At 42.4% G+C, this 13,417-nt stretch overlaps 1 protein-coding gene across 1 annotated transcript in view; it reads left to right on the forward strand.

Annotated features, from left to right (window-relative positions):
- Nucleotides 1–13,132, forward strand: part of RNF125 (ring finger protein 125) — a 36,873-nt gene extending 23,741 nt beyond the window's left edge. The window contains exons 4-6 of the mRNA XM_049770214.1: nt 350–440; nt 9,629–9,736; nt 12,880–13,132. Of these exons, the coding sequence (XP_049626171.1) occupies nt 350–440; nt 9,629–9,736; nt 12,880–12,966 (286 nt within the window). The 3' untranslated portion in view covers nt 12,967–13,132. The remainder of the gene's footprint in view (nt 1–349; nt 441–9,628; nt 9,737–12,879) is intronic.
- Nucleotides 13,133–13,417: the final 285 nt, after the last annotated feature.

The following is a 13,417-nucleotide window of genomic DNA, read 5'->3' on the forward strand; positions in this document are numbered from 1 at the left end:
CCCAAAAAAAAAAAACATCAAGACTACCAGATAGGAAAAAAGTTTGTCAGGGAAATGTCTCAGAGTGCTGGAGTGCCTCCTTTGCCTGTGGGAGGTCTAGGTTCAATCTTAGCACCACATGGTCCCCTGAGCCAGAAGTAATGCCCCATCCCCAAATACAGCACCAGAAGTAGCCTCTGAGTGCCACAGAATGTGACCCCTAATCCAAAAGCAAGGGAAAAAAGATAGGAAAAATACTATCAGATCAAGCAGAACTAGAATTGAGAACTACACCTCCATACTAGTGTTTATTGATCTCTAATTTAATGGCAACAATTTGAGTTCTTTTTGTATTCTCTCTAACATCCAGGTGTGTCTGTCCATTTTGTCAGAAGGAACTTGATGAAGACAACTTGCTAGATCACTGTATTACTCATCACAGATCAGAAAGAAGACCTGTGGTAAAAATTCTGTGTTTTGTTTGTTTTGGTTTATTGTTTGTTTGTTTTGGGCCACACTCAGTGATGCTCAGAGGTTACTCCTGGCTATGCGATCAGAAATCGTTTCTGGCTTGGGGGACCATATGGTACACCCAGAGATTGAACCAAGGTCCATCTTGTTTTGTTTTTTGTTTGTTTGTTTTTGTTTTTTGGGGCCACAACCTGTGGTGCCCAGGGATTACTCCCAGCTCTGTGCTCAGAAATTACTCCTGGCAGGCTCAGGGGACATTTTAGAATACTGGGGATCCACCTGGGTTGGGTTGGCTGCATCCAAGGCAGCTGCTCTCTCTACCTCCTGTGCTATCATTCCGGCTGCAATTTCTGTTACTTTTTGTTTCTGCAGTTTAAATGTAATATACATTAGAAAATTCATTTCAGGGCCCGGAGAGATAGCACAGCAATGTTTGCCTTGCAAGCAGCCGATCCAGGACCAAAGGTGGTTGGTTTGAATCCCGGTGTCCCATATGGTCCCCTGCTTCACCTGCTTCACCTTTATGAAACAACATGGAGACTTCTTAAAAATTTAAGAATTGAGCTTCCATACTACCCAGAAATTTCACTTCTTTGCATCTAAAGTCCCAAAATGTTATTTCAGAAAGGCACTTGCACTGCTATATTTATTGAAGCACATTCACAATAGTCAAGATCTTAAAAAAATATAATATAGAAATCACACATTTATAAAATTGGAGGACATTCTTTCCTACAAATAATCATGGATAGTCAACAAGTAAGATCCCAAATGCACTTACTTTTGACTTAACTTTAGTATTCTCATGATGGTCACATCCTAAGTTAAAAACATTTTACTAATGCAAGTAGGGTTATCATGACAGTATACCTTAAGTGAAAAGAAGAATGTCACTCACTTCCATTAATCACTTTATCTTTTTTTTTTTTTTTTTTTTTGGTTTTTGGGCCACATCCGGCAATGCTCAGGGGTTCCTCCTGGCTGTCTGCTCAGAAATAGCTCCTGGCAGGCACGGGGGACCATATGGGACACCAGGATTCGAACCAACCACCTTTGGTCCTGGATCGGCTGCTTGCAAGGCAAACGCCGCTGTGCCATCTCTCCAGGCCCTAATCACTATATCTTTTTTTTTTTTTTTTTGGTTTTTGGGCCACACCCGTTTGACGCTCAGGGGTTACTCCTGGCTATGCGCTCAGAAATCGCCCCTGGCTTGGGGGGACCATATGGGACGCCAGGGGATCGAACCGTGGTCCTGTCCGTCCTAGGCTAGCACTTGCAAGGCAGACACCTTACCTCTAGCGCCACCTTCCCTGCCCCCCTAATCACTATATCTTAATAATTTGAATAATTATACATACACATGCATATTTGGGTTAGAGAGAACTTGGTGGACTGAGTACATACTTTGCATATAGGGATCCTGGCTTCAGCCCTAGCATAAGTTCATAACGTGGTGTCCTGAGTTTAGAAACAAGGAGGGAGCCAGAGAGTTAGCATGGAGATAAGGTGTTTGCCTTGCATGCAGAAGGATGATGGTTCAAATCCCGGCATCCCATATGGTCCCCCAAGCCTGCCAGGAGCGATTTCTGAGCGTAAAGCCAGGAGTAACCCCTGAGCGCTGCCAGGTGTGACTACCTCCCCCCCCAAAAAAAAAGAAACAAGGAAAGCTGAGTTCAAAGTTAATTGTAAACTTTGTGATTTGGGGGCCAGAGAGATAGCATGGAGGTAGGGCTTTTGCCTTTCATGCAGAAGGTCAGTGGTTCGAATCCCAGCATCCCAAATGGTGCCCTGAGGCTGCCATTGGGCAATTTCTGAGCATGGAGCCAGAATTAACCCCTGAGAGCTGCCGGGTGTGATCCAAAAACAAAACAAAACAAAAAAATCTTTGTGATTTTACAGTAATTAAATAAAAATTAATATTAATAAAAATTTAAAAATACTCAGAATTTTGAAAGGAATTACTGCTTCAAAGGACTGGATTGCTGGTTTGCTTGCAAAAAGATCAGTGACATCAGCTGACTTTACCTGGCATAAGTTATTTTTATGGCAGTTAGAGATGGACCGAAACTGTTTTCCAGTAACAGTTAGATAATCCATGGATCAAATCACAAACTGCTAATTCTTTATTTTGAGTTAAGAACATCTGGAAAATTTTGCTTTTCTTATGTGTTGCCTTAATATCAAAAGCTTTTTAGTTGTGTTTTGGGTTACACCCAAGAGTGCTAAGGGGCAGATTCCTGCAGTGCTCTGGGTCTGTGCATTGCTAGAATAGAACCTGGAACTCCCTCTTGCAAAGCACTCTAGTCATGTAAGCCATTTCTCTCATTCCCAATAGTGATTTTTTTTTGGGGGGGGTGGTTCCTTTTTTAGTCATATAAATTATAAGCGGGGCCCAGAGAGACTACAGCTGATAGGGTGCTTGCCTTGCATGCAGCTGATCCAAGTTCAATCTCAGGCATCTTGAGTACTGCCAGAAATAATTCCTGAGCACAGAACCAGGAGTAATCCTGAGCATCTTCAGGTGTGACCCAAAAACAAAAATGAAAGAAAAAAGAAAAGAAAGGAAGAGAGGAAGAGAGAGTGATAGCACAGTGGATGGGACATTTGCCTTGGTCCCCCCAAGTTTGCCAGAAATGAGAGCCAGGAGTAATCTCTGAGTGCTGCCAAGTGTGGGTGGGTGGGTGGGTGGGAGGGAGGGAGGGAGGGAGGGAGGGAGGGAAGGAAGGAAGGAAGGAAGGAAGGAAGGAAGGAAGGAAGGAAGGAAGGAAGGAAGGAAGGAAGGAAGGAAGGAAGGAAGGAAGGAAGGAAGGAAAGGAGGGAGGGAGGGAGGGAGGGAGGGAAGTGAGGGAGGGAGGGAAGGGAGGGAGGGAGGGAGGGAGGGAGGGAGGGAGGGAAGTGAGTGAGGAAGGAAGGGAGGGAGGTTGGTTCAATCTGAGCATTGCATATGGTTCTGGATTGATCCTGAACACAGAGCAGAGAATAAGCTCTGGGTACTGCCAGGTGTGGTCCCACAACAAAACAGAAAGAGAAAAAAAGGCATAGTTCTGTTCACTCAGGTTCAGAGATTCCAGTAGTCTTATTTTTTGCCTTACCTCTGTGATATAGTCCTTACAGAAAGAGAATGTAAATTTAATTGGTTTGGGATATAATCTCACAACAATTTGTTTTTATGGGTGTTTAGAAAATGTGTGGCTTTACCAGGTTCTGGAAGTGTATATATATATATATATATATATATATATATATATATATATATATATATATATATATATATATATATATATAATTTTTACAAGGAAAAAATTAGTCATGCTTTCAAAATACTAGTAAATTAAAATTGCAGTCTGCTTTTTTAATTTTATTGGCACATTCTTTAGTGTTTTCAGTGTATAACATTTTTCTCCTTTTTTGTATTCTCACTCTACTCTTTTGAGTATTCTTTTTGTTTGTTTGTTTGTTTGTTTGTTTTTGGGCCACACCTGGTAGCACTCAGGTTACTCCTGGCTCTGTGCTCAGAAATTGCTCCTGGCAGGCATGGGGGACCATATGGGATGCCGGGATTCGAACTACCATTGATCCTGCGTCAGTTGCTTGCAAGGCAAATGCCTTACCGCTGTGCTATCTCTCTGGTCCCTCTTTTGGGTATTCTTTATCCACAAGCATTATGCAGCATGCTGAAATAATCCCCAGCATTGCCAAGTGTTGTCCAAAAGAAAAAGAAATGTGTTCACCAAAAATATTTGGAGAAGAGGGTGGTGTCTTGACTCAGTGCTTGGGGATCTATTCCTGCCAGTGCTAGAGGGGCCCCAGGCTGCTGAGGATCAAACCTGGGTTCCAACATGCAAAGTATGCACAATAGCCCTTTTTTAGCACTCTTCCTTTTGCTAAAGTATACATTCATTGCTGAGTTGTTTTGGAGGTTATTCTAAATCTTAGCCTCTTAAACTGCTTCCAAACCATATATGGGGTCAAGACAACTGAATATGGGGCTTCTGACATATTTGGGCAACACAACATTGAAAAGTTTCTGAATATCACTACTCCAATTTAAATTCAGAATCAAATACATAATGCACATTAACCATGTTGCACATTTTTCAAATATAAAAGTGTCATGACTGAGCAATAGTACATTTGCCTTGCACATGACTGACCCAGGTTTGATTCCCAATACCCCATATGGGCAATGAGCCTACCAGGAGTGTTCCCTAAGTGTAGAACCAGGAACAAGCACTAAGCGTCACCAGGAATGGCACAAAACCCAAAAATAATTAAAAAATTAAAAAGGGTCATGAGTGAATAAAGATGTAGAAACCCTCTAAATTGTGGATAATTCTGGGTATGTCATTGCAATAAGATTTTTGAAGGGTTGAAGTGGTGGTAACTTCTAATATATTTAACCGTTCTAACCTAAGCTGAAGACTACATCATTTGAATGTACACTGTATAATTGTTCCTTCCTAATATGGTTATTATGGCAAAGGGCCATTGAAGATGATAAAGAATGGACATAAGTAATGTATAAATAATAAAGAATGGCAGATACCAGGAAATTGACTATGGAAGGGAGCGAGTAGGTGAACTGTTAGGTACTAACATAGTCATCAACCTTTCCCTTAGAACTCCCCCACCCCCTTTCTATAAATTACCCTCTTTTCCCTCAATTCAAACTCCCAATTTGAAAAACAAAAGACGTTTTGGAAAAGGCATGAACTTTTAGCCCACGTTTCACAACGTCCAGGAGATAGAACGGAGAAGTTCCTTAGTTACACAACTAAAATTTATGTAACTAAATAACTGAAGTCTCCTCTAATTCCCTAACTTCAGACTGAAAACGAAATTGAGTTACTATCTCTTTGCCACTAGATTCCAGTCTCCTTCGGGGTTGGTCCAGAATTTAGTCATTCCTATAGCTTTGGCTTTTGGCAAGGGGCAAGCAGAAACCACTATGGGTGCACATGTGTGGATCCCTGCAAACTCATTTCCCACCACTTTCCCTAATGTGGTCTGTTTTCAGCTTCACTGAGCTTTTTCCATTGCCTAATTCTGACTCTCCTTTCTCAAGATCTGTGACCTTTTTCCAAATTGATTTTATTGCCTCTGATGATCTTCTTGGCTCAGTCTTCGGATATTGAAAACTAAAGTCTTGCTTAATTTCTTGGGAAAAATGCACAGCTGTTTTTTCACATCTTGATTTGCTATCTACTCATGTCTTGAATATAGCACTTATTATGCAGTATTGAAAGTATCTACTTCAGTGATTATAGTAGCAATTAGTATTTGTGCCAGGACTAAGCTAATATACGAACTGAGCCTCATAATGTCAAACTGCATATTCTTTTAAAGCTATCAATAGTCTTGCAAAGATTATTCTTATTTTACAGGTTAAGATTACTCACTTTCAGGAGCCAGAGTGATAGGACAGTGGGTACAGTGCTTGCCTTGTATGAGGCCAACCTAAGTTTGATTCCCCCAAATCCTATATGGTCCTCCTAACCCCGCCAAAAGTAATTCCTGAGTGCAGAGCCAGGAATAACCCTGAGTACCTCTGAGTATGGCCCCCCAATCCAAAACAAACAAACAAAAAATACTTTCAGCTGGAGGGAAAGTACTAGTAAAGCTCTTGCTTTAGTATTTGCACATAACTGACCCAATTTTATTTTTTTTTTTTTTTTATTTTTTTTTTTTTTTTTTTTTTTGGATTTTTTGGGTCACACCCGGCAGCGCTCAGGGGTTTTTCCTGGCTCCAGGCTCAGAAATTGCTCCTGGCAGGCACGGGGGACCATATGGGGCGCCGGGATTCGAACCGATGACCTCCTGCATGAAAGGCAAACGCCTTACCTCCATGCTATCTCTCCGGCCCCCTATTTTTTTTTTCTTTTCTTTTTAAACTTGATTGATTGATTGATTGATTGGTTTGTTGTTGGGCCACACCCAGTGGTGCTCAGGGGCCACTCTTGGCTCTGCACTCAGAAATCGCCCCTTGCAGGCTGGGGGACCATGTGGGACACTGGGAATAGAATCGGGTCCCTCCTGGTTAGGCCGCATGCAAGGCAAACGCCCCACCGCCGTGCCATCTCTCCGGGCCCTGACTCGATTTTAATCCCCAGCTCCACATGTGGTCTGCTAAGCACCACCAGGAATGATCCCAAGTAGAGCCAGGAGTCAGCCCTGAGCAATGCCAGGTATAGACACCCCTTATCCCCACAAAAGAGACTTAATCTGGCACTTGCTCAGTTTAAGTCAGTGAGAGCTTTAGATGAAGTTTGAAACAATTTTCCAGCTTTTGGGAATGCATGGGGTGAACACATTACATGTAATTCCTTCCCTCAGAGAGCCCCAGCTATGCAAGGACAGGCATCAAAGAGTGTTAATTAGATGGTGTTTTTCAAATGCCTAAGATGTACCTGGCACATTAAGGACACCCATTGAGTTTTGTAACTCCTTTTAAAAGTAGGTTGGGGTTGGAGATATAGCATGGAGGTAAGGCGTTTGCCTTGCATGCAGAAGGAAGGTGATTCAAATCCCAGCATCCCATATGGTCCCCCAAACCTGCCAGGAGCACTTTCTGAGCATAGATCCAGGAGTAACCCCTGAGTGCTGCAAGTGTGACCCAAAAACAAACAAAAAATCATAAATGTCTTTAGGACTATAGTTATAGCCACTTAAATGATGTAATTTATTTAAAATTAAGATGTAAAGGTCAATGGAATGGAGTAGAGCAGTTTTAGAAATTAAGTGTATTGGGGCCGGAGTGATACCACAGCGGTAGGGCATTTGCCTTGCACATGGCTGACTCAGGACGGACATGGGTTCGATCCCTGGCATCCTTTATGGTTCTCCAAGCCTGTCAGGAATAATTTATGCGTACAAAGCAGGAGTAACCCCTGAGCATCGCCAGGTGTGGCAGAAAAACCAAAAAAAAAATGTTTTTTTGAGCATATTGAAACTAGGACTCCCATAAGTCAACAAGGTGCTCGCTTCGGCAGCACATATACTAAAGTTGGAATGATACAGGCATCTCCTGGGCACGGACAGAACTGATTCCTGAGTGCAGAGCCAGGAGTAACCCCTGAGTAACCCCAGGTGACTCTCGCGCTCTCTCTCTCTCTCTCTCTCTCTCTCTCTGAGAAATGCAAATCAAAACACCATCTCACACAATTGAAACTGGCATGTTATTTTAATATAAATAGACAGTTCACATGTGTTGGTAGGGGGATGATGAGGCCTTTCTTGGCTAAGCCCAGCCCCTGCAGCCCCTACAGCCTGGCAGATCTGAAGGTTGCAGGGTGATGGCGGAGAAATTCCCAGAGTAGTCAGATGAAGCTCCAGGAGTCACCCAGCTTTATTTCACGGTCACATGGTTTCTATGCTAAGCCTTTTCCAAGCAGCCTCTTTTCTGCTCCTTCTCTGTCTCTCTCTGCCTCTGTCTCCCTTTCACTGCTCTCCAGGCTTTCTTGCTGACTGACTCCCTTTGCTGACTCTAACTCTCCTTCTTATCCCCTCTCTCCCCCAAGTCAGACTCCTCTACCTGGCCATTCCAGGTGTGGGTGGTTCTAATCATTCTGGTGGGATAAACAGGAATTTGGGAGAGGGGATATCTACACTGGCATACAACTAGTGCTGGCATGGATGCATGGATGTGGGGAGAAAAGAACTCCCATTCACTGTTGGTGGGAATGCCATCTAGTTCAGCCTTTCTGGAAAACAATATGGATAGTCCTCAAAAAAACTAGAAATTGAGCTTCCATATGGCCCAGCAATACCACTCCTAGGGATATACCCTAGGAAAACACCATGCAGAAAAACCCTCTGCATTCCTATGTTCATCACAGCAGTATTTACTGTAGCCAGTATATGGAAGCAGCGCAAGTGCCTGAGAACAGATGAGTGCTTAGGGAGTGATTTTCTTAAAAATAATTTCTTTATCTAAGCACCGTGGTTACAGAAATGTTTATAGTTGTTCCCCCTAGCCTCTAGGAGTGATTTCTGAGCACAGAACCAGGAATAACCACTGAGTGCCTCTGGGTATGCCTCCCCCAAAAAAAAAACAAAACAAAAAAGATAACAATAAGATTATCTTTTAGGGACCAGGGAGATGACTGAAAGGATGATTGTACATGATTTGCAAGCAGAAATCCCAGGTTTAATCCCCAGTCACCTGAGCCACCAGCTGTGGTCCAAAACAAAAAAAACATGCCCAAGGGGCCGGGAAGGTGGCGCTAGAGGTAAGGTGTCTGCCTTACAAGCGCTAGCCAAGGAACGGACCGCGTTTAGATCCCCCGGCGTCCCATATGGTCCCCCCAAGCCAGGGGCGATTTCTGAGCACATAGCCAGGAGTAACCCCTGAGCATCAAACGGGTGTGGCCCAAAAACCAAAAAAAAAAAAAAAAAAAAAAAAAACATGCCCAAACTAGTGAAATCTAAGTAAGGTCTATACTAGATAATTGCCAACTTCCTGGTTTTGGTAATATATTTTGGTTATGTAAGTTGTTACCATTTTGGTGATCTGAACATAAGACCTCTGGATTATTTTTGCAATTTCTTGAGTTTATCGATATCTCAAGTGAAAAAAGTAAGTTTTATTAATGTCCATTAAATTAAAGGTGTACATGGTAATAATTGAAGCTGATGAGTTATAATGTATATTGCTAAAGAATTAAAAACTATAGCGTCTTGTTATGAAAGTCCATACCTTTTGAACTTTTGGGGTTTTTTTTGGGCCACACCCGTTTGACGCTCAGGGGTTGCTCCTGGCTATGCGCTCAGAAATCGTCCCTGGCTTGGGGGGACCATATGGGACACCAGGGGATCTAACCACGGTCCATCCTACGCTAGCGCTTGTAAGGCAGACACCTTACCTCTAGCGCCACCTTCCCTGCCCCACCTTTTGAACTTTTAATCTTCATTCACAGTCATTTATCTTAAGAAAAACTATGCCCCTAATGTAAGTAGGTAAGAAACCCTGAGAACAGAGCACAGAGTAGCCCTAGTACTGCCAGTTGTGGCCCCTGTACTATACTATAGATGATGTGATATGTAATAACAATCTTAAAACGTAATTCTGAGGTGTGGCAGTTGAAAAATAGTTATAATTTACTTTGTTGAGTGGTTGTAAATATTTTTAAAGTCTGACACTAATAACCTAAATTGTTTCTTGAACTTTGTTTACTTCCAGTTCTGTCCTCTTTGCCGTTTAATACCAAATGAAAATTCAAGCAGCTTCAGTGGCAGTTTGATAAGACATTTGCAAGTTAATCACACTTTGTTTTATGATGATTTCATAGTAAGTATATATTTTTTACTTTTATACAAACTATGATGTCTGTATTGAGATTATCTTTTTTAATCCAAGTGAGTAAAATTATAGAAGGAAAATGTATAGATAACTGAAATATCAGCATTAAGTAGGTAATTATAAAAACCAGTGTTTTATAAGTTTTATTTTATTGACCTGAATTCAAAGTGATAACTCAGCAGACTGAGCAGCTACAAGCATTCTTTTTGTTTTGTTTTGTTTTTTGTTTATCGGGCCACACCCATTTGATGCTCAGGGGTTACTCCTGGCTAAGGGCTCAGAAATTGCCCCTGGCTTGGGGGGACCATATGGGACGCCGGGGGATCGAACAGTGGTCCTTCCTTGGCTAGAGCTTGCAAGGCTTACCTTACCTCTAGCGCCACCTCGCCCTCTTTTTGTGTAGGAAGCCTGGGTTTGATTCAGGCACAGCATAATGCTCTATGCAGTGCCAGGAGAAACCCTGAATACAGAGCATAGAGTAGCCCTAGTACTGCCAGTTGTGGCCCCTGTTCCAACCCCTTCAAAAAACAAAATGTGACGTATAGAAGTGTTTCTAAATCAGGACCTTACAGTGGGACACATGGTGAAATGAACGTAAGTGCAGCATACAGTATGGTACTGGGGGGCCAAGCAATAGTGTATTGGGCCCCACAGGTAGAAGCAAAACTGGGATGGGACTTACTTCCTGGTGGGAAATGTGTTAAGAAACTGATCTTGAATTAAAATGATAGCACAGTGATTAGGGCATTTTCCTTGCACACAGCTGACACAGGTTCAACCCCTAGCATCCTATATTGTCCCCCAAGCCTGCCAGGAGTAATTTTTTTGGGTTTTCTAGAGAGGGGAATACCTGGCAGTGCTCAGGGATTACTCTCGTCTCTTCACTCAGGAACCATGGGCTCAGGGGACCATATAGGAAGCTGGGGATCAAACCTGGGTCAGCTGCGTGCAAGACAGATGCCCTCCCCACTCTGCTATCACTCCAGCCTCAGCCAGGAGTAATTTCTGAGTTCTGCTGGATGTACTCCCCTCCCCACACCACAAAAAGAAACTCTGATCTAGAGCATTAGCCAAATTCCATTTTCAAGTTATTTTAATACTTTCTGTGTGTTTTCTCCCTATATAGAGCTATAACTTTTGTGAAAGTAGAAGTTTTTTTCTTGTTGTGCAGAAGTTTTTGCAATTTATTTTGGAGCCACAGAGGAGATACTTGGGGCTTTCTGAATAGTGCTTTCAATATTGCTCCTGCAGGAGGGGTAGGGAAAGGGTTCTAGCCCAGGGCTCCTGTTTGGAAAGAACAATTAGCAGCCCTTTGAGCTATCTTCCTGGTTCTGAGTTTAAATCATCTGTTTAATAAATAGCGTTCAGAGGCCTTTTCCTTTTGAGTTTTGCTTATTTGCTTTTGTGTTTTGGAATAAACTTTTAATAGAGATTTTATTTATTATAAAGTTCATCCAGGAAGTGGATTAGAGAACACAGGACTGGCTTCTTAATATTTTTTGTTTTGGGCCAGTGAAATAACATAGTGGTAGGGCATTTGCCTTGCAAGCAGCCAAGCCAGGATGGCTGGTGGTTCGAATCGCAGCATCCCCATATGGTCCCCTGTGCCTGCCGGGAGCAATTTCTGAGTGAAGAGCCAGGAGTAACCCTGGAGTGCTGCCAGTTGTGACCCAAAAACCAAAAAAAAAAAAAAAAAGTTTTTGTTTTATTTACAAAACTTATATAGATCTAAAGTTTTGCTATTGATTAAAAACTGTAAGTTGGATCAGATAAAAGCTTTAAATTCCAGGACAAGGGAGATGACTTCAAGGGCTGAAGCATCCTCTTTGCATATGGGAGGCCCAGGTGTGACCCCTAATTCTACATGGCTCCTGGGAGCCTGGAAGGAGACAGCCCAGAAAACAGAGCTTGGAGTAAACCCTGAGCTCCACAAGATGTAGCCTAAAAATACAAAAAACAAAACTAACTTTAAGTTCTTTTTTTTTTTTTGGTTTTGGGGCCACACCCGGTAACGCTCAGGGGTTACTCCTGGCTATGCGCTCAGAAGTTGCTCCTGGCTTGGGGGACCATATGGGACGCCGGGGGATAGAACTGTGGTCCGTCCAAGGCTAGCGCAGGCAAGGCAGGCACCTTACCTCTTGCGCCACCACCCAGCCCCTTTTTTTTTGGTTTTTGGGCCACACCCGGTGGTGCTCAGGGGTTACTCCTGGCTGTCTGCTCAGAAATAGCTCCTGGCAGGCACGGGGGACCATATGGGACACCGGGATTCGAAACAACCACCTTTGGTCCTGGATCAGCTGCTTGCAAGGCAAACGCCGCTGGGCTATCTCTCCGGGCCCCTAACTTTAAGTTCTAAACAAGACTTTTTTTTTTTTTGCCACACCCATTACTCCTGGCTATGCGCTCAGAAATCGCCCCTGGCTTGGGGTGACCATATGGGACACCGGGGGAATCGAACCGTGGTCAGTCCTATGCTAGCGTTTGCAAAGCAGACACCTTATCTCTAGTGCCACCTTCCCGGCCCCAAGACTCTTTTTTTTAACTGTGACAATAACTAATGCATTAATAGAAAATATAATATGTAGAAAGATAATACAGCAGGTTCTAAAAGATAATACAACAGGGAGGGCATTTGCCTTGCATGTACCTGGTATGGGCTCAATTCCTGCTACACAGTTATAATGTCCACCAAGCCCCACCAAGAGTGAACACTAAGCACCACTGAATATAGGCCCCTTCTCAAAAAAGCAAACAAACCACCAAATGTACTAAGGACAAGTCTCTATTAGGTTTTATGACAGTTTTGTCAAAACTAAATCCAGGACTTTACTGACCTGCAAAATAAGAGCATCTGCAGTGATGTGCATCCTCCAGTTTATGAAAGCTTCTTTGTTTCTTTATTTCTCTTTTTCTGTTTTGGGATCACACCTGGGGGTCTCTGGGCTTACTTCTGGCTCTCCACTCAGGGATCACTCCTGGCAGATTGTTGGGACCATATGAGGTATTGCATGAAGTATGACCATATGAGGTACCACATGCAAGGCAAGCAACCTACCCATTGTACTATCATTCCTGCCTCAAAAGCTTGTTTCTTTTATCCTGCAGTTCTAATTATTTTTTTGTTGTTGTAGGATTTTAATATAATTGAGGAAGCTCTTATTCGAAGAGTTTTAGATCGATCACTTCTGGAATATGTGAATCATTCGAATACCACATAATTGTATTAAAAGGAAAAGAAAAGAAAACGTATCATTTTGCACCATATGTCACTTGCACAAATGAAGGGAAATTGTTGCTGTTGATGGACCAAAGTGGACGACACAGATGTATTATTTTCCTTGTTTATTTGTTATACTGCATTTAAAAACTGCTTTACTTTTTTGGGTCTCTTAGTTACTTCACAAAAATAGTCATCATCAGACATTTATGTATAGAAGAGAACATAAACCTGGCTAAGTGGTTTAATAACTACCATCATGGTTAGCCAAGCAATTAATATTTGTTCTATGTAAAGAAAAAGTGGAGAAAATATGGACATTTAAGGAAGTTCAAAATCTCTTCCAATACTCAAATTCTAATCTAACCTCTAATAGAATATACATGAGTCAGTTTGTATAAATGGATGTGGGAAAGGGAAACTGAAGTCAGTGAAGCTCATTTAACCAAATT

Source organism: Suncus etruscus, chromosome 3 (assembly GCF_024139225.1).
Source record: "Suncus etruscus isolate mSunEtr1 chromosome 3, mSunEtr1.pri.cur, whole genome shotgun sequence".
In the NCBI taxonomy this organism is placed as follows: Eukaryota; Metazoa; Chordata; class Mammalia; order Eulipotyphla; family Soricidae; genus Suncus; species Suncus etruscus.